Source organism: Nicotiana attenuata, unplaced genomic scaffold, assembly GCF_001879085.1.
Source record: "Nicotiana attenuata strain UT unplaced genomic scaffold, NIATTr2, whole genome shotgun sequence".
Lineage (NCBI taxonomy): Eukaryota > Viridiplantae > Streptophyta > Magnoliopsida > Solanales > Solanaceae > Nicotiana > Nicotiana attenuata.
Genome location: NW_017672856.1, coordinates 25,513 through 52,431, shown reverse-complemented (window position 1 = coordinate 52,431; position 26,919 = coordinate 25,513). Strand labels below are relative to the sequence as shown.

Genomic DNA, 26,919 nt, shown 5'->3' with positions numbered 1-26,919 from the left:
AAATAACTACAATAACCTATTTTTTGGACTGCAATACCTTCTATGCTAATTTTTAATATTTAAAATTTTAATTAATAAAATTTTGTCTATTAAATTCTTATTAAAAATATGTAGGAAGGTTTAATAAAATTAATTTCATAAGAATCCTCCGTATTGGCATTACATTACCACTCCATAATGCTCAATACAAAGAAAACGGAAAAACGTAATATTAAATGGACTGCATAAAAAGTTGAAGTTGAGAAAAAAAAATACCCCACTATAATATATTTTTTATTATATTTGAACTATTTTCCTACTCAATTAATTTTTTAATCATTTTTTCGTGTAATACTGAAAAATACTCAATTATTAAACAACAACTAAGAAAATATTTAAGAATATAAATATGTGAGAAAGAGAAAAAAAATGGTAAGAGTCAATACCGCTAATGATTCTACAAATATAAAGATCTAAAAGTGAAATGTCATATCAATCTTTTACTCTTTAAAAATAAAATTTATGGTGGATAAAATTATAATTAAGATTAAATATTAGAAACAAGAGAAGAACTAATATTAAGATCTGAATCAACATAGAATAAATTATATTTTATATTAAACCAAATAATTTAATCTTTTAATTAATTATTTAGCAAGAGAATCTAATTCAATTATTTTTTAAATTTATCATACGAGTAAAATTCTTATTCAAGTTAAAAAAAAACTTAGGCTACATAAATTTATTCCATAATAAGAGCGTTAGAACAGAAAGTAAAAATGTTAGTATTATTAAGAATCAAAATGCTATACAAGTGTCTGAGTAAGCACAATCAAAGCTAAATCCTAAACAAGAACAAGCTTTCAATACTCGACTCTGGTATAACGGGATTATTCTTTGTAGATGCCTCTCACGGAATCAAAACAATATTTCTGTGTCATGCATTACATGCTAATATCATATCAAGAGTCATGATACTGTTAGCAATAATAGCAAGTGGCGTACCAACAACGATTTTATTGTGAGACCACCCACTTTAGATTTAATATACCTCTTCAAACAACTTAAATAACCATCACAAATATATCAAAGCAGAGCAATGATGCTAAATTTATAAGGAAAGCAAATTGATAATATGGGATGAAGCACTTATGGCTAAGTGTCAAACGATCGAAATAATTGCCCGAAGTTCTAGAGATATATTGGATATTAATGAACTGTTTGGTGAAAAATTTATAGTTTGGGAGGTGACTGTCAAGTACTAGTAGTTCCAAAATCGACAAAAGCAGAGACTGTAAAAGCTAGCTTGCCAAGTTATACTTCTGGCCTCAAATGAAAAAAATGCAACTGACAAGAAATATAAAGTAAGAACAGATCCAATATTTAGTGTCTTCTTGCTTCGTGTGGAAAACGAAGAAGAGCATCCAATAAAAGATGATTTGGTTCTTCTTGAACACTTGGTTATCAATCTTAATGGTAATAGTGTTGCATTTAATAAGAGAAGTTTCTATCATTAGATTAAAACGCAATTTGTGAAATCGCATGATAGAATTAAAAAGATATCTTAGCTAGCATAAATGAATATGTTGATCAACGAAATAAAATGTTGGTTGCAAAATTTTATAGTAAAAATAAAATATTTTTCAGTTTTTGACTCACCAGAAAATAATACCAATACTTACTACCAAGAAGAATGCTTAAATACTTTAATACCAAATGACCTTCTACCGTACATGTTTGTTGTCAAGATTCTTATTTCTTATGTATGTGGTATCACTGTATATATAATAGACTAAGTTAAAATTGATCTTCCATTGTATATAGGTTAATTTTGAAGAAGAATATGCCCGTCATGCTACTGAAAAACTTAGATACGCCGAATAGCTTATGTAATTGCACACAGATGGTACATAGAAGTTTTGGCAATAACGTCACACACTTAAAAATTATCATGCTGGTTAAAGTGCTTCTAAGTATATTCTTATCCCTGAATTCAACTTTCGTCTTCCGAAACTAAGGAATACCTTTAAAATTTGTGTGAAAATAATTTTTAGTATGTTTATGTTTTGCAAATATAATAAATAAAGCATAAGAACAAACATCATAAATGTTGGACTATAATTATCGCAATATATTTTCTTGCACGAACAACTGTATGTTGCACTTTCAAGAGGGATATCAAGATCGACAACAAGAGTTCTCGTTAAGGCAGAGCAACCAACGCATTAGGAGGAAATATACACAAAAAATATTGTCCATAAAGAAGTGTTCGTTAAGATACCATCACATTAATTACTTTTAAACTATATGTCAAGACCCAAATCCACTACGGGTCGTGATGGCGCCGGACACCGCTATCAGGCTAGCCAACTAAATTACCAATTACTTCCTCTTTTTATACTTTTGAAAATCTAAGGTTTTTCCTTCCGTTTTATGTAAATAAGGATCTTTTCTTGAATTCAAATTTAAATAATAATAATTAGTACAAAGATCTACTGAAATTATCCCAGAAACTCGGTGTCACAAGTGCATGAGCAACTACTGATAATGACATAAAATACAACACAACGTCCGTCCGGAATACAATGGACAGAAAAGAAATACAGTTACTAGAAAGGGACTTTAAAGAGCTACGGGCCGCCTTGCATACTGCAACTCACCCAGTCCCCGAATCGTCCGTGCTGCTGCGCCCAGTAGGCTGCTAATGTATCATGTACCTGTGCAACAAAAATGCACAGAAGTGTAGTATGAGTACGTAATCGACGTGTACTCAGTGAGTATCCCGCCTAATCCCGAAGGGGTAGAGACGAGATGGCCAACTCCGACACTCACTAGAGGTCAATTAACAATATACTATAAGTGTGAGAATAATCATGGAATTTCATAAAAACTCTAATCGTGAAGCCAGGAAAAATAGGTAAGCACCTTCAATTATAACTCAAGGGCTTCCAAGGTCTATTCTTTATTATCTTATCAGTTTTTATCAATCCACGTAGGGCCAATTCCACATTTGCAATAATTAAGTAACAGGTAGACATGCGCAAATCACACCGAGGCGACGGCCCGCTCCAACAGAAATTTAAACTGTGCACTGCCGAGGGTCGAGCGGCACGAACCATAGATGCATCTATTTTCACCGAGGCGTTCGGCCCGTTCCATAAATAAACACATATCCTGCTCGCGAATCATCCATGCGACGCAAGCACACATAAAATACATGCTCAAGTAGGAAATTAAGAGCTCATCGAGGATAATCCTCCAAATAAACAGCTTTCTCTTTTTAACATTTCAGGGAAATTACTATTAAATCTCTTTTTAAATTCCTTTACCAATTTAAGGTGATCTAAACAATTCAAACTATCAATGAGTTCACAGTAATCCAAGTATAACATGCTTTCGAGTCCTAGACTACCCGGACAATAGCATAATAGTAGCTACGCACGGACTCTCGTCACCTCGTGCGTGCGTAGCCCCCACAAATAGGAGCACATAACCATTTTACTCACCTATGGGGTAATTTCCCCCTCACAGAATTAGAAAGGAGACTCACCTCGCTCCGAAGACTCATAACCGGCATTCTACATCCTTCCGAAGGCTTGAACCAACGCACAATGCACCAACTAGCCAATGATCATACAAATCCATTAATATATGCTCAACTATACTTTACAACTCAATTTATAACAATTCCCAACCCCGAGCGGAAAGTTGACAAAAATGCCCTCGGACCCATGCGCCCGGAATCCGAAATTTTTCGAAGATAAAGGTTACCCATAACCTCAGGAACTCAAATATATAATTTTCTCCTAATTCCATACTCAAAATCGTGGCTAAAATCCAAGGTTTATAATTTTCTAGGTTTCCAACCAAAACCCCAATATTTGCACTAATTTTTTCATGCCTAATCCATACATAGTCAATGTATTTAGCTCGTAATGGGTGGGAAAAACTTACCTTAGCATGGTTGATGAAGATCCTCTCTTGAACCCTCCAAAAATCGCCAAATGAAGTGGGAGAAATGAGTGAAATGAACCAAATCCGACTTTTTAAAACACCCCTCTGCCTTCAGCACTTTTCGCTTCTGCGCTGCAATTTCCGCTTCTGCGGATGTCGCTTCTGCGACTTTCTAACCGCTTCAGCGGTTTGGGCTTGAGGGGGCTGACCGCTTCTGCGGTCTGGGGGCTGCATAAGCGGAACCGCTTCTGCGGTCCCTGGGCCGCTTCTGCGGTTACCTGGGCCTACCCCCCTTTCCGCTTCTGCGAGCTACAGACCGCATCTGCGGTCCCGCTTCTGCGGTCCAAGAACCGCAGATGCGGTTATGACAGAAGCAGCACACTCAGCCTTCNACTAGTATCTATGAACGTGCGTTGCACGTTAATAATGGCACATGATGATTTACATATTTATTTATACGAAAGAACAATACAATTTAATTAATGAAAGAATTTTATATATAATAATACAACAATCATCTAAATACCGAAAAATATTATTACATTAGCATAATACATGAATTTAAAATAAAAGGACAACATCAAAACTTACACAAATGATTAATTTTATCATGTTAGTTAGATAATTATGTATTACAATTTAAGAGTATTTAATGTGATGGTATATTAACGAACACTTCTTTGTGGACAATATTTTTTTGTGTATGTTTTCTCCTAATGCTTTGGTTGCTCCGCCTTAACCAGAACTCTTATTGTCGATCTTGATACCCCTCTTGAAAGTGCAACATACAGTTGTTCGTGCAAGAAAATATATTGCGGTAAACATAGTCCAATATTTAGGATGTTTGTCCTTGTGCTTTATTTATTATATTTGCAAAACATAGACATATTAAAAATTATTTTCACACAAATTTAAAAGGATATTCCTTAGTTTCGAAAGACGAAAGTTGAATTCAGGGATAAGAATATACTTAGAAGAGCTATTTTCTACGGACGTGCGTTGCACGTTAAATATCATATCAATTAAAAATATACCGAAGAAGAAAGAATTATATAAAAACACAGTTGATGTTATTACATTAATGATCAGCAAATGTGTTGAATCAAAAGATGTCATATAAAGCATTAGAAATTTAGAAAGAATAATTAGGTTGTAAGCTAAATTTGAAAAAATGCAAATTTACCAACAGCTCAATCATAAGAAGTTTTGTTCCTTAAATTATTGCGAACTCAGGTTTTAGGCACTTCTCTAATCGTTTTACGAAAATGTTGCTAGAAGAGTTGCCATGTAAAAGTTTAAGAACATATTTCGAACATCATGAGTTTATTGATAGGTATTTTTTTATTAGACGCTTTTTAGTAGACCATAAATTTTCTTGACATGTGCTACCAATCAAAAGAAGCAAAAAAATATGAATTTTCTTATGGCTGTTATTTCTATTTACATATTTGAGATTTTCAGGATGAAGATTCATCTGTAGCTCAAGGTTAAAGTTCTCTTATATATATATATATATATATATATATATATATATGCAAGCAAAGATTTTTTTATTCGCCAAAAGCTTAACTTCTTCCACAATCAAGAATTGTAAGGACATGATTCTCATCAACAAACTATATGTAGTTTGATTGATCGATCTATATTATAAAATATCACAATTATAATCACAATCACAAAACACTAAATTGTTATCACCATTGTATTCAACGATTAATTGTTCTGGAATGAGGGTCACATCACCTCTTTTAATTGTTCGTTCTCTCAACACGAAGTAATAAATCACCAAATATTAAATATGTTCTTGCTTTTATAGTATTTGGTAGTAGGATCTTTTTATTTTGATATCATAAATATAATCTTATAAGTTTATATTTAGCGTCTTTATTTTTATTAATTTTAAAAATACTTGTAGCACTTAATCTTGAGAGTCGTTTTAAAAATTCGTTACTTTTTCACAAACGACTTATTAATATCCTCTCTTTGATTGGTCTTATCTCCCTTCCTAAAAAAAAATTACTACTATTATTTAGGTGCATTGATTTGGTATTAACATAAGATAGTATTTTAAAAAATTGGTCTAATCTAATCTTTTTGGTAAACAATTGTGATAACTCAAATAAAAATTGTCTTTAGACTGACGTAATTCTTGAAGAATTACTTCGATTTGACTTTTATACTTTTAATCCTTATTTAATCATAAACCTAAAAGTGCATCCGACTTTAGTTTGTTAAAGTAATTAAAGTTCATCTAACATTACTTGTTAGTTTGTCTATCGACATTTGTGACACGTGAAGTACTATTAATATTACAAAGTCCTGTGCAAAAAATAAGTTTTTAACATTAAAAAATAAATTAAAGAAACAAATAAGTTTTTCAATTTAGTTGGATTAGTAATTCAAGTGACTAAAATCGATAAATTAGCAAGAACTTAGTATATTACGTAAGTAATTAAGAATGAAAAATAATTAATATGAGTTAAGTTATATATTTTAACAGTGTAAATGAATTTTACCATCTTACAATCTAACTTATTATATGTTACTTGCTCTATTAAAGTTTCAAAATCAGACTGCAATAAATAGTTATTTATTATTGCAAGTAACTGATCTACATATCTAGGGTGATCGACAAAGGAATTTTCTTTTTCATCTAATCTTTAGTTTCATGAAAAACACATAAGAATATTTATCATATATATTTGATTCGGTAAGAGGCTTTTATTCCTAATAAAAAGTCTTGTATGAGTAAAATTAAGTGTCTAACTTGATTTTGAAAGACCTAATTCTGAGTATTGTAGTCCTAACTATTTGTATTTGATATAGTAATTTTTGTAAAACTCAAGTTTAAGTAATATTAAAGTTTCAGTTGATTAAATTGTAATAATCACTAAATTGAGCTTAATATTAATGTTAAGTTAAAATAACCATGAGCTTAAAAAGGTGTATAAAAGCCAGTCAACACTACAAGGTTATAGATAACATAAATAAAAAAATATATTGTAAAGGCACTTCAAAATTCTGATCATCAAGTAAAATTCTAAACGTGTAATTTTATTAAATAAAGATTATCTCTTTGAAGTAATACTTTGGCTTTCAAAAATTTAGTAGAGAATCAAACTATTAAAAATTGAGAAGAAATAAAAGTTGTACGATTAATACGAATAGGAATGTTTATCCTAAAGTTTCGGAAGATTTGGCACAAGAGTTTTTTTTTTTGTTTTGAAAGTAACATTTCATGGATGTGCTTTTCTAATCAAAATTAGATTCGATTTGCTTCATGATTAGGAATTCCTAACATGTAGTATTATGTCCTAAAATTAATAGGATTAGAAGGTTAATATGTACAATTCTGGTTATGTCCTTTTATTATGAGTTATTATACTTAATATTGTAAGGTAATTTTTGTAAACCGACTTTGTATTCATGCTTTTATAATAATATAGATTAATACATGCCACTATTAACGTACAACACATGTCCATGGATGCTAGGTGATCAGAATAACTAAAATGACAAAATTCATCATTTTTGTTTTGAGTATAATCTGTATTATATTAAAAGGAGGGTAGTGAAGCATGACATTAAGCCAAGTAGCAAGCTAAAAAGAACTCACTTGGCAATTTTAAGTCAATATTAAAAGTTTGAATTATAAATGGAAACATAATTAATGGAAGTAGTTTAATGAATATTATACATAATTTAAATAGATCTTAAAAAAATCTAATTTATATATTTATATTGTATCTATATCTATATCTATATTTATATCTATATATTGATCCAGTCATAGATTTTCTTCTATGTTAGCTAGAAATATGGAGATAAAATTAATAAAAAACTATAACAAATAAACTAAAAATATGTAAATTGAGATACCCTATGACTATTTATAGGAATAAGTTAAAATATAAAATAAAACTAAAATTTACTTAATATGTTAAAGATTTATTGAGTTTAAAATTAAAGAAATTCAAGCAGCAAAATAAGATCTTATATAAAGTATACAAATTATTTATAAGTTAAAAAAAAATTAAATAATCGGTGAAAAATATTTTAATAACAATAATAATAAAGTCATATTAATATTGATAAATAGGGCAAACAAATATTTTATACGTAAAATATTACAATGTTTAGATATAATGTGTTCAAATAATTAAGAAAATATTTTTGTATGATTAATATTTGAATTGAGTGCAGTTAGCTTGAGTTTGAAAGCATAAATAAATTTTTGAAAATACGGTCCAATTTAGAAAATAGAATGATAAAATTACTTGAGTTTGAGATGATAAAGTTATTTACTTTTATCTATATTATATTAGAATGAGTGTGGTAGAAATAGATATTAAATTCAAACAAAATAATAAAAATCCACATGTCAATGTAATAATATTATGAATTGAATAATATAATATCAAAAATAAATAATAAATAGAGAAAAAATAAAAATTCAAAATTTTTATCATAGAGAAAAAGGGTAAAAACTAATTTAAATTTGAGATGAGAAAGTTTTTTATATTGTGATAAGAAAAGTCATAATATGAATAAGTCCACGTAACTCAAGTCTAATAAATAAAATCAAAATCTAAAAATGTTGAATAATAAAAATAAATTAAAGATAATGTGAGTATTTATAATCATACATTTAGAAAATAAAATAAAGTAAATATACAATACTTAAAAATATTATTAAAAATTAAATAGTTTAAAATTTTCAAGCAATATTTTTAAAACAAAATATATATTTATCCATATTATATTATTCCAAAAAGATATCGAAACTAATGTAAGACCAAAATATTCGGAGGACTCTTCTTTAAAGAATAATAGTTGATAATGATATTAAATAAAGTTACAAGTTAATGAAAAGTCACATAACGTAATAAGACTATATATTAAATTAAAAAAATAGCAAAATTACATTAGATTATAAAAATTTACTATTAGAAATGAAAGGGAAAGACGGTTTGAATTTGAGATTTGAAAGTTCTTAAAAGCCAAATTTTTATCAATAGATTACAAAATAAATGCACGTAATACAAAAAATAATTATAAGAAAAATTTAATAGATTTGAAACATTATAAAAGATCTTGTATATTAATTTTTAGACTAATTCAAAGTTATATTTTAAAATAAAATGTGATATATATGTCCCCGATAGAGAACTATCAAATATAATAAAAGTATAATACTTCAGTTTGAATTTTTAATTGAATAAAAAATTAAAATTCTCTTTATTTTGAATATAGGTAAAAAATTATGTATAAAGAAAAAAATAGAGATAGTGCGAGGATACTTAGATTTTTAAATTTATTAAAAATAAATAATTAAATTATTAAATAGTAGTCAAAAATATTATTAATGGATTTAAATGATGAAAGAGATCCGAGTAAGTGAATAATAGTGTAAGAATACATTAAATTTCAAGAATAATTTTTTTTACATTTATTTATGATTATTAAAAGGGTAATAAACAAGATTAATAAAAGATCACATTTATAGTATAATAATATTGAGTAATAAATAATGCACAAACTATAAGCAAGGAACAAAAAAGAGAAAAAAATTATGTCTAAAAAATGTAGAAGGATAAGAATATTTGAATTTGAGATGAAAAATAAAGTGGTAGTAAGAATTTTGTTAAAATAATATAGTTTAATGTGCTCAAACAGGATAGATCACAATGTTATATATATATTATTTTTTAATATTGACCGTAAAATATAATACAAGTGTCAAATCAAGGGGTTGGGTTATTACAGATATAGAAAAGAAAGCAGATTATCCACTATGAGATTTGAAAAATGATATCATGTTCTGCTTCTTAATTAATATTAAATAATTATTTATAATTTATATATAAAAGGTTTAATTTAAGGTTTTACACATAATTTAAATAACCCACATTATAATTTGATATGCTTTATGCGCAGGTACTAATAGTAGTTTAATATTATAGAAACTATAGTACTAATTTTTAATACATCAAGTAAATACTCTATTTTGATAAAAATAATTCCTACATTATTAGGAAAACCGTAACTCCCACCTCGTCTCATTCTTCGACACCAGCCCTCTGTTTTTCGGCGAGGAAGATGATAGTTCCAAAAACTTCAGTTCGTCTGTCTGCTGCTAAAAGTAGTAAGTTTTTCTCTTTATTCATTGAGCCAACGCAAAACAAGATTTCCCTTGAGAAGTTCCTAAAAAATGACTGTAAATCAGGAAAAATCCACATTAAAGATGCACTTAATTACTTTGATAACATGCTCCATATGCAATCCCCACCACCCATTTCATCGTTCAACATGTTGCTAGGTGCAGTTGCGAAAACCAAGCACTACAATGATGTCATCTCACTGTATAACAAGATGGTTGCTGTAAATTATTCAACTGATTTTATCACCCTTAACATTTTGATGAACAGTTTTTGTAGTATGAAACAAGTGGGTTTAGGGTTTTCTGTTTTAGGTGGGATTTTTAAGAGGGGTTATAGTCCAAATGTTGTAACTTTCACATCATTAATTAAAGGGCTTTTTGTGGAAAATAAGATTAACGAGGCAGTGGGGCTTTTCAAGAAAATAGTTGAATTGGGATATAAGCCTCATGTTAAAACATGGGGAACTTTGATTAATGGGTTGTGTAGGAGTGGTAATGCTGAGAGGGCGCTCGTTTTGCATCAAGAAATGTCCAAGGGGAATGTTCTTTTTGGTGTTCCGTTTAGGCCGAATGTAGTGACATATAGCATGATAATTGATGGACTTTGCAAGGAAGGTTTGGTAGATAAGGCGGTTAAGGTATTTTCGGAGATGAAGGAGAAAAGAATCTCCCCGGATGTGGTAGTATATGGCTCGTTGGTTCATGGTCTGTCGGATGCTTGTAAGTGGGAGGAAGCGAAGGCTTTCTTTAATGAAATGGTGGATCAAGGTATCCGTCCGAATGTTGTAACATTCAATGCCTTGATGAATGTCCTTTGTAAGGAAGGGAGAACCGAAGAAGCAAGTGCGCTGTTAGACTTAATGATACAAAGGGGTGAAAAACCTGATTCTTTTACGTATAACACGTTGATGGATGGATTTTGCTTAGAGGGAAAGGTTGATAATGCAAGGCAGTTGTTTGTTTCGATGGCTGCTAAGGGTGAGGAACGCAACGTAATAAGTTACAATATCTTAATCAATGGCTATTGCAAGTGCGGAAGAATAGACGATGGTTGGAGGCTTTACAAAGAGATGCTTCAGAAGGATTCTAAGCCAACGGTAGTTACATTCAACACTTTGTTAACTGCTCTTTTTCAAGGAGGAAAAGTTGGGGATGGCCGAGAACTATTTGACGAGATGCAAAGGTGTGGTGTGACACCAAATTCTTCAACTTTCACTATACTATTAGATGGATTTTGCAAGAATAATTGCCTCCCGGAGGCAATGGAGTTGTTCCAACTTCTAGAAAGGACAAGACATGAACTCACTATTGATGCCTTTAACTGTGTAATTGACGGGTTGTGTAAAGGAGGAAAGCTTGAAGACGCTACCAAATTGTTTGAGAGTTTATCCCAGAAAGGCTTGGTCCCAACTGTTGTTACATATTCTATCATGATTCATGGGTTCTGTAAAATTGGTCAATTAGAAAAAGCAAATAATCTGTTCTTGGAGATGGAAAAGAAGGGATGTTTTCCTAATGTTGTAACATTTAATACACTTATGCGAGGTTTCTGTGATAACAATGATGCGCCACAGGTAGTAAACCTTCTTCAGAAAATGGCAGAGAAACATATTTCACCAGATCTATCAACAATATCTCTTGTTGTAGAATTACTGTCGAAGGATGACAAATACCATGAATATCTGAACTTGATTCCGACATTTCCAACACGGTCCGGTGAAAAGTGAGTTTTTGAATGGGGTTCATCTATGCGATGAATTTTGGCTGGATTGTGATGTGGGAAAATCTCCTTTTATTAGAATTCTATTTGAAATTTGTGTTTGAGAAGCAGTATAGCTGGTCTCAAGGGAATTTTGGAGGATCCGATAAGCACCCACTGACATTTTCGGAGACTCCGAGCAACATAGGTGCGCTGACATTCATTTTTATTACATTTTAACTCTTTTGATGGCCCCACTTGGATTAGAAGCCAGATTGCTGAGCTCGGCCATTATTGTTATAACCAAGTTCTCATAATCAATTGGTGCTGCTCCCAAGTAGCAGATTTGGTCAAAAAGCAAATGTGTTGGATAAGCATGGACCGATGCCGGCTGGTGTTGTTAGATTATTCTTTGGGGTTAATTGACTGCTAGTCATCAATCAGGTACGAAAATTTTTCTATTGCTTGTGACAATTTTGCGAGCTTTTCTTACTTATTTGGTGAATCCTTATCCTGCTGCTTATGTTACTTACAATGGAGTTGCATGACTTTTTCTTTCAATAAAGGTCTTCAGGATCCCAGGAAAGAGTAAAGTGGTGCTTGATAAACTTTTTTTTCTTACTGGAAAAGGTTGTAAGCAACTAATTTTTTTAATAAGTTAAATTATCTTACTAACGATGGGAAAATTTCCCTTACAAATAGCATAACAAAAGGTAGAGAACCTACAAAAGAATATGATTGTCAACTCTTTATCAGAAAAAGATATATGATTCTCTACAAACTCATTAATCTTCTTTACAAATTGGAACCTCAATGGATGTACCAAAAAGAAACTATAAAATGAGATACTATTCCTCAAATGTATATAATCGTTCTATATTCCTTCAAAAGCTCTCCTAATTTTGTCCTTCCATAAGACCCACATGAGTGCTACTGGGCAACATCCCACACCCTTCGCCTGGTCTTACTCAGCCCCAACTGAATAGTGCCTCATTCACTGTGCTCGGCCTCGTCCCTTGCAGTCCTAACCATCTCAAATTCTCCCACCGTAAGCGAATCGTCACCTGACAACATAGGAGGATGATCCACGTCTTTGCTCAATTTTTTGTGCATAAAGATCAAGCTCCTAAGTAATATAAACAACTAATATTACATTATTTTGTTTGAAAATAAAGCTGGAATATAAAAATGACGCTACAAATATGGTTCATGCACAAGCTTGTAAATTGAATACTGATGTGGTGAATACATATATCTACATTACAATCCTTTAGTTAAAGTTCACACGTGCTCTCCTTTATCACAGAAGGCATCAACTTGCAGTTTTCCAAGTTGCATAAACTGACTTATGGGTATGCTTTAAATTTGATACTGGAAATGGAAAGCTTGAGGTTCTTCAACCAAATAATCAACTGGCATTAGTTTGGATTATTCACTCAGGATTGTGACTCATAATTTACAAAATAATCAATTCTATCGTAGAGATGATATAAAATGTTCCAACTTCTAGACTTACCTAAGTAATTTATTTGGGAATTGATTTCTATTAATCATTTGTAGCGTCTCTATTTCAAACTGCACATGAAAACTATAAATAACATATCCTTTTAAGAAATTTTGACCTTTTAGTCCGCAGAAATATGCTAATTCACAGAAGTATCATATTTTCGATCAATAAAAAGATGGAAGAATTGGCAAAAGCACCAAGAAAAGAGGAAGAGTGATGAAGAAAAGTAGAAGATCGAGAAACAAAAGAAGAAAAAGACTAATTAACAACTAGCATGAGCACAAACAGTGAAGGAGATCTAGTTCAGTTCTCTTCAATTGTCTAAGAAGCCAAATCGCTGAAAAATAGTAATAGTAGAGTAATTGAGAGAAAGTGATCAAAATTTTTTCTTTAAAGTCAGGCTCTTAGCTATCTGTAAAATAAATCCGATCTTTTTTTGTGGCTTAATTTTATATTTGGATTGGCATTTTTTGTGTGTAAAGATAAAAGGTTATGTAAATCGTAATGTAAACATTAAATAGATTAGCCAATATCAGTTGTAGTTTCATGATGTTTGTAGCTAGTTGGAGACTCTGAGGCCGGTGTTTCTAAAACTGGGGACTGTGTCCAGTTTTAGGGGTTTTTCATTTCGTCTGTAAATATTTTTTCCTTGGTAATAAATTTTTCCTTAAGTACCAAAAAAAATGTAAACATTAAATAGAATCCTGCACAGGAACATGATTCTCTATAACATCCAATCCTCTATGAGTCTGCTTACCAAATGTGACCAAAACTGTAGAGAAATTAAAAATATTCTATTAACATCACATTTGTTTCTTTCCATGTGGTCCAAATCAGGTCCAAAATGCTCATCTTTTGTATTTTCTGCTTCTACACTTCCACCCAAAGTGATAGACTGATAGCTCTCTACTTTGTGCCACCATCTAATTCCAAACATGTTTCACACTGTACACCTAAGTTGCTCGGACACGGGTGCGGATCTAGAGGTCGGATCCTTCGAGATGTAAATTCTAAGATTCGGGGATACGGATCCTAGTACGGATACGGGTGCGGGGATCCGGCTAAAAATAATTAAAAAAAATAAAAATATAAAAATATCTCTAAATTATGAGAAATTTTGTGGAATACTTACGTATAGCTTGTAAAGTGTAGATGCTTTTTTATTCTCAAGTTATAGATAAGTAAAGGATTGATTTCCCAGATAAAGTATGCTATTTTCTTCAAATTTACCCTAGTTTTTGTTCTGATTTCGGGAATCAAATTGTATCTCATCTCGAATTTTTTCGTTCGTCGTGGTCACAGTACCCAAAATTGTTTGACTAGATCCGGTACGGATCCCATACCCACACCCACACTAGTGTCGTGTCGACACAGGTGCGGCACCTAATCTGCCGTGTCGGAGCAACTTAGCTGTACACCATGTCTTTTCTGTTGGTGGACATTATAGCATCAAATGATTAATGTTACATCTTGCTCTGCCTTCACGCGCACAGAACGCCAACTAGCATAAACTGTTAGATTGCTGCTGTTACAATGGATCCTTGTGTTGCTATCTAGACAAAGAATGACACCTTTCTAGCACTATTCTGGAACCCAAATTGAAGTGTGAGGAATTCCTTCCCCTTCACAAGCAATATATTATTGAAGGACTTAATTGTGAACTCGTGGCCTTTGTTACCTTTCCATTTCTGTTGTCTCTGCCCGAGAGTGGTTTCACGAATCGATATCTATATTCAGACATTGATTCTGGTTTCATATTTTACATTTCTGTAAACTTCTTTCTCATCCTTTTTTATGCTCCTCCAGACTACCGCTGCGTAAGGTTGCCTGGTCTAACTTGTTTCCATTCCCCATCTTTTTGTTAAGGTAAAATTTTATTGATTGAGAACAGCAACAAGAAAGTGCTGGCGTCTGGTAGTTACATCGCAAAAGTAGCTACCTATCAGTAAGCCTTCACAGGTTGTGTCTTGAGTTGATAAAGTCAAATATGGCATCAGACTCACTTAGAACATTGATGTTCCAAAATTTCGCAGGAATATGTTTAAGCTTAAGACTAAGAGAAGTATATCTGTTGCCTTAAGAAATGCTGGAGTTTCTCTCTCTCCAGAGGGTCCACCATACTATTACCTGAGTGGAGTTCCATATTTTGAAAGAAGCTTTGTTTAGACCAGCTCTACACCAGCATTGCACAAATTGCAAAGTTGTCCTTGGCATGGACCATTTAAGTTCCGACAGACTGAATGTCATGTTCCAAGTTGTGAGGCAACTTTACCATGTAACAATAGGTGGTCGGTGTCTTCGTATTGGTCTTCACACATAGCACATCTGTTACAGTGATCATGTACCCCCTTCTGAACTCTGTATTTATAGGCAACAACGCTCCTCCACAATGCTTTCTCCTCTACTTCAAACCTTCATATGGGTTTCCTGATAGTGTCTATTGAACACTCCCAAAATCCCTAATTCTAACGCTCCCAACTTCATACGGAATGTGACTGTTTCTAATCTAACAAGATAATAATTTTTTAAATTCCCTCGGTGCCCTTCAGAAAATTTTGCCGTTATATTTCCGATCTTTGTGCTAGTGCTGTTGGTGTATATAGTAGGGTCATTTATGACATCGGTATACTGGAAAATATACTCTTCTATCTTTATCTCCTAGCCCCTTTGCTAAAATATATCTTACGCCACATTTTTGAGCATTTGTTCGGTTCTTAAAATCACTGGATCCCTTACTGCAATATCCTTATTTGTCGCATCCAACTGTAATCCTGAATAAGTCACCAGGAGAGAGCCAACATCATAGTTGAGAACCTCTCCAATTATCCACGTTGTTCACCTCTCTGACTGGTATTTATTCTCTGTACTGGAACTGCTTAAAACCATAATAATATGTTCCTTTAAATTGTTAAGCTGGTTCATTTTAGTATCACACATCACAAATGTACCATCTGCAAATAACAGTTGAGACACATGTAAACTATCTTGGATCCTCCTCCTGGTTGTGGATCCATTTAAGAACCTTCTGACAGTGCTGTCTATCATCTTACTGAATGCTATTCCTAGTACGAATAGCATGGTGATAGAGGATCTCATTATTTCAGGCCCCTCCCTTCATTTTTTTTTTTTGGGTAGGATTTCCAATTAACCCTGATCGAGAATTTTACAGTAGATATGCATAAGTGGATCCAATGCTTTCATTTACCTCCATCCTCTTCATCATGAAATCCAAGAAGCCCCAGTTAACATGGTCATATGCCTTTTCCAAGTCCAATTTACATATAGGCCCGTTTCTAACTCTTTAACCTGAAGTCAACTAGATTAGTAGATTTATTTGCAATCAAGGCTGCATCCAAGATTTGTCTTCCTTCGATAAACACATTTTTTGGACGTTTACACCATTTTAATAAAGACCTTCTTAAGTCAAAAATGTACTTGGGGAAAATTTTACATCTTTGGAACCAATGTTTATCAAAAGAATAATGTTAAATTAAGGATTCAGCCAAAACTACATAGGAATCCATAATCATGCGAGTTGCTACTTCTACTGGTCCTACACGCCCAATCATATGGAAAAAGTATCCTATGGCTATGGGAGATCTGCTTCATTTTCAAGAGTGATGGTCTTATTTCATGTTTTCTTCTTGTGAATTGTTTCAAATAACTCGTTAATTGTTTTGGACAATCATTAGTTGTCTTTATATGGAATAGTCAAGGTGAAATTAAGTTGACTCGGACACCACCGTTATCAAAATAACATATGCATTACCCACCTCAAATGGGAATAGCATATCCATAAGACATCTTGTGGGCCTTCTGCTTATACATCCACTCAGGTCTAAGAGTCATTTTCCTAGATAGATGATGTAAAGAAAATGGATGTTGGGCCTAACTCAACGTCTCAACCCCAAAACTAACTCGAGGATTGTCCAAGACCAAGCAAAGAGAAAACTTCCAATATAGACACTTAACACCCCTCCCACACAGTCCATTATTTTTAAAAGTGACAAGCACAAAAGGTGACAAGGTCCATGGGACTTGAAGCGATAAACCAGAAGTGAAGAGCATGCTTCTTTAACGTGAATCACAAAATTTACGGAAAATTAAAGAAATACCCTAAATATATGAATTTAGTATTATGATAATCAAATTTCAATCAAAATACCTAACTTTAACATCCGACATACAAGAATGTTGATGTTAATCCAACTCTTCAAATTTGAGATTAAAGAATAGACCGTTTCTAGTTGGACTTACTTCGCGAGTCATTGATTGAATTACACACTTATTTGAAGCGCACAGTTTTGCTCATGAATCAACGACCCCTCGGTTCACATCATTTTCATCGCTTTAAGTAGCGAAGAGATGGTTTAATAACATTGTGCCGCACACTCAGAGCTGGACATTTCGACGCCTGGACAACATAACAGGGGTGCCAACACCGAGTAAACCAAGATTCTGAATAGGTTTGGTTTTGATACCATGTAAAGAAAACATCTTAGGGCCCGTTTGGACATAAATATTTTTTCCTTTTTTCCATTTTTTTTTCAAAATAATGTTTGGTTAAGAAAGTTTTACAATTTTTCAAATCCAACTTGAAAATGGATTTTCAAATTTGAAAAAGTGCTTTGAACCAGTTTTTCATTGAAGATCTACAACTTGAGAACTCTTAGATTTAAAAATTTACCCCAAATTTTTTAAAATTTATAAAAGGACCTCATCTACCCATTATATTAAATACCTAGCTAACCATCAAACACCCACTTCCTCTTGTTATTGCCTACAGTTGAGAGAAACTTTACTAAGTTAAAACGGTAAGAAGATCAAGGTAATGAGATGAAGAAACCTTCGCCAATAAAATTCTACATTGTGATTATCAAGTTTCTTTCATCTTCAGAAAAATCAATTTCATCGATTTTCACTATCTTTTCTACTAAAAAAATATGAGTGCAGTTAAGCACTAGCAGGTTTAATTGTTTGTTTCAGGCACGATAGTCAAGTTGGGATGATTTTGATAGTTTTTATAAATTTTGGGGTGTAAATCATGTTATAGCTACCTGATGCATATAGCTTATATTCTTGGTTTTTTTTTTTAAAATTTAGTTTTCGAAAAAATGAAGACATGAATGGCATTATCAGAACTAAAGGAAGCAATACGAATTTCACGCTATGTTTGTGTTTTCTATAAATATTTAGATGACACATTTTTTTGAAATTAGATAACAATTGCAAGTCTTTTTTTCTCGCTTATAGGACTACCTTGATTGAGTTCATTTCCCTCACTATATGATTGTGATTTGTGTTGGTCTAGAGAGGCAGGAACTAGGAGTAAGAATCAATTTAAAGTTAAACTTTGTAAACTTTACCCCCTCCCCCTCCCCCTCCAAAGGAGTAAAATCATGGATTTAAGAAGCTTGGTTGTCCAAGAACATTCTGCTATTAAGAAACTAGTTGTTGATATTCCTAGTTCAGTGAACATCATGGTTCGATGCTGGGTCACAACAAAACTTGTGAAGTAACATTTTTTTTTTCCAATTGGTAATTATCCGTAAAGTAACAAATTTAGTTAATATATCGATATGACTCAAATTCAAGGTGAAAGCTAGATCTCTGCATTCTCCCATCACCACAGGTACCAGGTGACATTGTCCATTAAAGTTTTAAGAACATATGGGAAGAAATCATTTATCTTTCTATTTTATTTTATTGTGGGCATGTATGTATATATATATTTGTCATAATTTATTTTTTTGAAACCATTTTATCATATATTAGGAGCACGTGACCTCATGGTAATGGACAACTAAGTTCAAGGAATTATTAACTCCTTTTTGTTTGTTTATTTTTCATTAGTATTTTATGGATAGTATATTTGAAGTTACAGGGAGGGCGGTTATTAATTAGGTGGCGAAAACCAGTTGTTTCTAAGTGTGCGCTCTATTTTGATGCTTGCGTTTGTTCTTACTTTAATCCTGGTTCGCTATCTTCTTATTCCATGTCTACATAGTATATCCCTATCAGTACAAGTACCCGCGCAACCTAGAACTTAGTAAAGTAGAATGGACGTCACTTTGGAGTTGATAATTTGTTGTTCATTCTTCTTTATATGCTTTGCAATTAATTTTTTTCAGAACTTATATACATAACAAAAGATCACATTTCCTGTTGGGTGCAAACCTTGGAGATCAGGGTTCAAATCCCAACCAAGAAGAGACAAAACGCTAAGTGATCTATTCCCATCTGCTTAAGCCTTGGGGGACAAAATTATCTACCTGTGTTGGTGGGAGCTAGTAGGTACCCCGTTGAATTGTTGAGGTCGCACAAGCTGGCTGGGACACACAGTTAGACAAAAAAGAGATAACATATCCTGTTTGTAGCCTACTTATTACTAGACATCAGGTATTGAATTTTCTTACAAATTCTATGCACTAACTTTCTTTATTTTGTTTGCAGCATTGCTTTCAATTCATTGGTGTTCAATTCCCTCCTCTATCAGATGCTGTTAGAAGCCCGCTAAAATACTGTCAATTCCTAGAAGGGTACATTTGACAAGAATTATTGCGCTTTCTCCTCTTTGTATGAAAGCCTTTGCTGCAATTTTCGGCTGGTGTAAGCCCGGGAAGAAGCTGCTGACCAGGTAGTTGGGGCTTCTTTCGCTCTGCTAAACTATCTCTTCCATAAAAGGGCTCTCTTTGAGCAGGCAAATTTTGCAGCAAGGTTGTTGCTGTATTACAATCTGCAGAATACAGGAGAACGAAGATGAAGATACCACGTTATCAAGTAGTTTAGAAGACATTGCCATTTTTAATTTTTGACTAGGTAGAATCTTGTACTATTGATAAGGGGATGTGTTCATTGCAAACTTGGTGGCTCATCTGTACTCTTGTACAACTGTCTTAATACTGTTGTAGCCACGAAATGCCATAAATGGAGGGGAAAGCAGCTCTAATATATAAGGCCTACTGGTTTGTTGATCAGCATATATTTACTGAATTTAATGCACTGAAGAAGCTGTCTTTTGCATAATATGAATCGCTTTTACCCCTTTGCACCTTACGGGAGAAAATAGTTATTGGTTGTTAAATTCGCCCGCGGTGTTCTCCATTCAGATTAATGAATACAGAAGACTATTTCCACAGTGAATCTTCTGTCGCCTTGTCTTTAACATTACAGTCTGATTTTTAATTTGAATACCTTTCATCTTAATCAGCTGTCACAGGCTCAAGTAATGGTACGGACTACACTTAAGGAAGATAGTATAAGTTATTTAATACTATGACAACTGGCAGCAAAGAGCATTTATCATGTTTAAAAATTACTCCACCTGAAATTTAGCAATTAGATTTGTATTAATTTGTTTAGTTCAAATTGATCCCATTCTTTCAAATGAGATTATAGCCCAAAGGCATCCATTTGCAGTCTGAGTCTCAAGTTAATAAAAATTTCAAGATTAAAATCTTTAGAAGGAGGACTTGGCGTGTAATGCCATGGATAGGCTCAAAGTTTGAAAATGAATTATCACATGAAACCAGCTTATGGAATTTGTGAAATTTGTCCTGTTATGGAGTATGTATAATAGAAATACCAATGGAATTTTCAGAGTTGCATGAAAACAAAAATGGAGAATTGACAGGATGTTTTCTTGTCTGTATTTCTGATTGAAACTTTTCAATTTTTGTGATACACTGCAAAGTGATAAGTCATCTCTATCTCAAGAAACCATCTCAATTAATATTGGAGACAAAGTTGTTGTCCTCTTGATTTATCAACCTGCAGAATTAACTAATTCCCTGCTGACAATGGGTAAAATTTATAGGGAATTGGAGTTGCTCCCCAATCATTGTTATTTTGTTCTACGTAAAGTACAAAGCTACAATTGTTGTCATTATTCACAAGGTTTGACTCGGTATAAAAGAATATTTTTTTTAAAAGGAAAAAGATAGCAGAAATTATAGGAGTAACAACGAGCGTAAACGATGGGATATATGATACATCGAAAGTCAAATTTCTTAATTTTGACCGCGTATTCTTTAAGTTTTTTAAAATAAAAATTACATATTCAAAAAGTGATCAAAACCACATAAAAATACTATAAACCACAATAACTGACAATTCAAACTATCTAAAAGAAATATGAAAAAAAGTATGAAATCGGAACTGCATACGGACTACAGAGGGAGTAATACTCAGTCTTCACTTAACATGTTCTATTTGAGGCTCTCAAGCACGACAAGTACATATGCAGCTAGATATTCTTCGATATCTTCTTTTACCAGATGCTACAAAGGTAGGTTCACAATCTCATATATATTATCAAGGAAAAGTAGGCACTGAATTAATTAATTAGCAATTGGCAATAGCACATATATAATATAATATAAGCGCGATTAATTGGACTTGCATGTCTAACAAAGACAGAAATTGCACTTTGTTTAAGAATGAAGCTAAGGAATTAGTAAAACGGATCAGAATGATCTACACTAATAAGCTTCTCGATCTGATCTCTTCTTTTTCTTTCCCTAAATAATATATATTGGAGTACTTGCTCCCTTAGATGAAGGATGGGTTTTCGAGTGATGGAAACAATCTTGGAAGTATAAATCCAACATTGGGAAAAGCTTACTCACATTTGATCATTAATTACATCAATACTGCACTAGGTAATTGTAGATTAAGTAAATATATTGACATAAAAATATGCATTAATCAATCACGATTAATCACTTTTAATATGGTGTGATATTGCCCGCTTTAGGCAAAGCCCGCACGGTTTTCCCCAAAAAGCCTCATACCATTAAGAGATCCCTACACCTTATACGTAGGCTCCTAGTCTTTTCAGCTACCATGTGGGACTTTGTTCGCACATCCAACAATCTCCCCCTCGAACTAAGTTTCACATTGCCACGATCCATGGGTCAATTTTCTGAGATTCACTGTGTGTCACCCACATTGTTAGAGTATTTATGGCAACCGAAGCCTGCGACTAACTTCTTTTTGTATGCGCATCTCCAAGTCGGGTCTCGCACCATCACTTTGTCATCGACATACTCATCCTGCAGAACTTGGGCTCTGATACTAGTTGTTGGGCTAAAACGGCCCAATGATACTCTTAACATGGTGTGATATTGTCCCCTTTGGACCAAACCCGCACGGTTTTCCCCAAAAGGCCTTACAGCATTAAGAGATTCATACATCTTATATAAAGGCTCCCAATCTTTTTAGCAACCAATGTGGACATTGTTCGCATACCCAACAATCTCCCCCTCGAACTAAGTTCCACGTGGCCTATCACCACGATTCACAGGTCTCCCCTCGAACTAAGTTCTATGTGGTCCATTACCATGATCCATGGGGGCTCTGATACTTGTTGTTGGGCTCAACCAGCCCAAAGATACTCTTAACATAGTGTGATATATATTGGCTGCTTTTGGCCAAGCTAGCACGGTTTTTCCCAAAAGGCCTCACACCATTAAGAGATCCCTACACCTTATATGCAGACATTCAGTCTTTTTGGCTACCAATGTTGAACTTTGTTCGCACATCAACCAAAAAAAAATATGTATAAGAATTTACGCCCTCATAGTTAAGTATCAGGAAAGCTTGAAAACAAAGAATATGTAAACCAAGTCGCTCATTGTTTAACCAGAAAACTGAATATTTGGTTAAAGTTAGAATTTAATAGAGAAATCGGGTTACTGATAATCAAGAAATAAGAGATTTTGTGAATAACAATAAAGCAATGAATAAGAGTATATTTCAGTATAATCGGAATGATATTTTGTGTCTTACAAATGTTGTGACTTTCTCCTTTTATAGTCAATTCTAAGAGAAAGTGTAATATCTTTGTCTTAATGAGGCAATTACGAGCAGTAAATGACATTAAAAGAAACGTTATTCAATCATTCTTATTAAATACAAATTCTCTAACGTATTTGGCATTTAATGTTGAATTTGGACTTTTTTACGCTATCAGATTCATATCTTCAATTCCTTCTGATCTTCGAGCTTTAAATGGCTCGAACAGGTACGAGTCTCGTTTCATCTGGATAGTAGCTCGTATCTTCTCTCCCGCATCTATTGTTGCTCGTGTCTTCTAACTGTTTGTCATGCTTTGACTATTTGACCGGTCCACGTGTCATGACATGTCATCTTCAATATTTAAATTCAGTTTTTCCCAATACACTCATCACATACGGTTTTCCCCAAAAGGCCTCACACCATTAAGAGATCCCTACACCTTATATGTAGGCTCTCAGTCTTTTCGGCTACCAATGTGGGACTTTGTTCGCACATCCAACACAAAATATGTATAAGAATTTACGCACCAAGTCGCTCATCACATAAGGAAAAAGATCAAGATCAATGTCAAAACTCACCAGCAACTCACCTTTTCATTATTTGGATTACAATCCACGCTTCATACTTGGAAGCACAGTACTGTTCAAAGTTAGTTGGAGGTGCTGCACATGTTTCCTAAGTATACTCCGAGGCAATTGCAGAAGAAACCCTAGCTGTGTACAGTTTCCAGTACTGTTTTAAGCTAAGTAAGCATGTAAATATATTGGAGGTTGAGGAGAATGAAGCCTGGTCCGAAATCATTCACGTACGTGATGACTACACACACATATAAATATCTATAGTTTTTGGTTTTGCCTTGTCAATGAAAGATCTCGAACCAGACGACATTCTCCTCAACATACACTTGATCATGCACATATATATTTTCTTTATGTGTCTAGTGAGAGAAGAAGGAGAAAAAGAGCAGAGGAGAGACAGGGAATATTATAGGGTATATATATATACATGGATGGAAAGATCATTTGGTATATAGATTGTGCAAAATGTGCATACATTATTTTCCGTGGGTTCCTTTTATATGCACAGTCATAAATGATGAGGACAGATTCTTTATTTATTGGACTCATATGACATGGACTCCACTTTCTACAAACCCCCTCCCTCTCCCCGGCCTCAATTAATTTCCTCAATATATCTAAACTTGCTTGTCTTCTTTTTCCAGCAGGTTTATGGTTTAAAAAAATTTCATAATTAAAGCAAGTACTCCCTCCGGTCCAAAATAAGTGATTTTTTGGCATTTTTCTTGTGGTCCAAAATAAGTGATTTTTTCAGATTTCAAGAATGAATTAATTATTTTTTTCCTACATTGTCCTTGGAGTAAATAGTGTTGGAATATGTGTTAGGAGTGTTTATGTGAGACAGTAAAGGTTAATATGGTCAATTCCATTGCTAATTAATACTAAAAGGTGGATTTTGTTATGAACAATAAAAGAAGAAGAAGAGTATTGCAGAGAAAAGTAGAGGGAGAGAATTCTTATTGATTTGTGATGAATTACAATAGAATAGAACCCTATATTTATAGGGAGAAGGTGACTTAGCCACCAAGCAATGAACCCTAGAATCTCTCTAAATATAGACATTCACCATAAATACAATTCTATTTATAACACTCCCCCTTGAATGTCTATTCAACAGATAATGTGCCTCGTTAAAACCTTAACTAAAATAAAACCCAGTGGGAAAAAAATTCTAGAGAAGGAAAAAGAGTACACATGTTTAGAAATACACCTTTTGGCTGCCTCATTAAAAACCTTGCAAGGAAAACCCAGTGGGACAAAACCTTGTAAGGGAAAAGAGTACAACGCGTATTAACTCCCCCTCATGAGAGCATCACTTCACATCCTTAAGCAATTGCATTCCAATCTTGTGCACCATCTTCAAAAGATCTTTGATAGATATTTGATAAACAAATCAGCCATATTAACTTGAATGAATATATTGCACCTTGAAATCATCATTCTTGATAGAGATGAATTGTCTTTATATGATCTTGTTGGAATCGTCAGTTCAATATCTTCACATAGAGGTGAAAACTCTTGCTATCATATTATCATGCCTATAGTTATAGCAAGTTACATTTGTGCACAAATTGCACTTTGGATGTAGTACTTCATGACCAAGAATTATATATGCTTTAAGCAATTTAAATCCTTCATGGATTGTCATATAAGCCATATAGTAGACTTTTGATGCATATCAAGTTTTCATGTCATGCTAGACATATAAGATATCGAAAACTGATTACACATACCATTGACTTTATTACTTCAAGTGTTTGAACTACATGTTCAAAACTACATGTCTTTCATATGAAACCAATTCTATTCGAAATTGTTTCTCCAGACTTAAGATCCTCATATATATTTAGCGCAATTATAGATGTCGTCAACGAACATTTTATATCGGTTCCAACCTTCTTTTTTTCTTCTTCATAAAGACATAACATAGAGATCTCTTCATTCATATATTCAGGTACCTGAATCTCTCATGAGATTTTATGAAGTGTTATGTCACGTGATCTTCTAGATCACTTGCCTCCTTTATTATGATCATTTTGATCATTTGCTCATCTTCTTTATCAAGAAGTTTATTTGAAACCGATCTGTCTATACGCTTTAAGCGTAGCATAGACTTTGTCCTTCTAGGACTTAATAAGAGCATTTGCAATGAAAATATAGTTACTTCCTTTGGGTCAGCAAATGCGTCTGGCATGCTTTGCAATATATTGCAGATGATTATCTTTTATGAACTTCAAGTTCATATTATCTTATTCGAGGATCTAGATGTACACATGATAATTCATTACACGTAAATTTTTCTCAATTGTTTATCATGTCTCCCCCTCATGTTAGAAAAACTAACTTGTTACCTCAACTTTGAGAATCCACCTTTGTGCGTTATGGTGTTAATCAAAATATACACCGCACATCAATAATAATAAGATGAAATTATTTGGTTCTTGACCCTGAACCACTTGTGGGGGGAGAATGTAATATACTTTCGTATATAACATATATCAAACAGATATAGATAACTTAGTCTCATAAGCAATTGTTTAGCTATTAAGTAGAGGCACTTAATAAATCATTTTGCTAAACCAACTGTGATGTAAACCAACTTATCAAAATGAACTTCTTGAATAGAAAATCTGAAAATTATGCTCGAAATTAAATTATTGAGCAAGTTACCTCGCAAAACACCATGTTGCGGGTTATTAATAATCGCACATGTAACCATCTCATTGATGCATCTTATGTGGTATACATGGCAGGTGAATGTGCCCATATTCACCTTTGATATTTCCAGCATTCATGGGATTCAATCCCAATTTTAGTTGATCTATTAATTAATGAGAACAGGCAACATAGGAGAATTCGTAAAGAACTTTCTAGTTCTTTAATATTTACCCATGTGAATTCTCTTTTATTTTTGCACATCATACTTAAATTGATATGGGTAAACCAATTATGCCAACTGAATAAATTATCAATATTGATAAACTTCAGATTTACACCATGACGTGTGCAATTATCAATAAACTCCAAGTTTATTATGATATGGATTTTTATATCAATAAACATCCACTTTATTGTGGTATTCTTTTATTTGTGTAGTACAAACTGGAGAATAAAGTGGGTAGCTTTTCACATGCATATTACCCAGCTACAAGTTGTAGTAATAGAAGATATTAAATCTTTCCTTTATTTATAGTCTCAATATAATCAACCGCTTTCGCGTATACTTTGGAAACTGAATAAGTTT

The 26,919-nt window shown here is 33.0% G+C and overlaps 1 protein-coding gene across 4 annotated transcripts; it reads left to right on the top strand.

Moving 5' to 3' along the window:
* Positions 1-9,973: 9,973 nt before the first annotated feature.
* On the top strand, positions 9,974-20,279 carry LOC109214723 (pentatricopeptide repeat-containing protein At3g22470, mitochondrial-like). 4 transcript variants are annotated; one of them, XM_019378675.1, is made up of 3 exons: positions 9,974-10,078; positions 10,253-12,236; positions 19,753-20,279. In XM_019378675.1, exons 1-2 carry the CDS (start codon positions 10,033-10,035, stop codon positions 11,818-11,820), a joined length of 1,614 nt encoding a protein of 537 aa, XP_019234220.1. In that variant the 5' UTR covers positions 9,974-10,032; the 3' UTR covers positions 11,821-12,236; positions 19,753-20,279. The 4 variants fall into 4 exon arrangements, with proteins under 4 accessions (XP_019234220.1, XP_019234218.1, XP_019234217.1 ...); XM_019378673.1 differs by having other exon boundaries at positions 9,974-12,000; positions 12,137-12,236; XM_019378672.1 differs by having other exon boundaries at positions 9,974-12,236.
* The last annotated feature ends 6,640 nt before the right edge of the window (positions 20,280-26,919 follow it).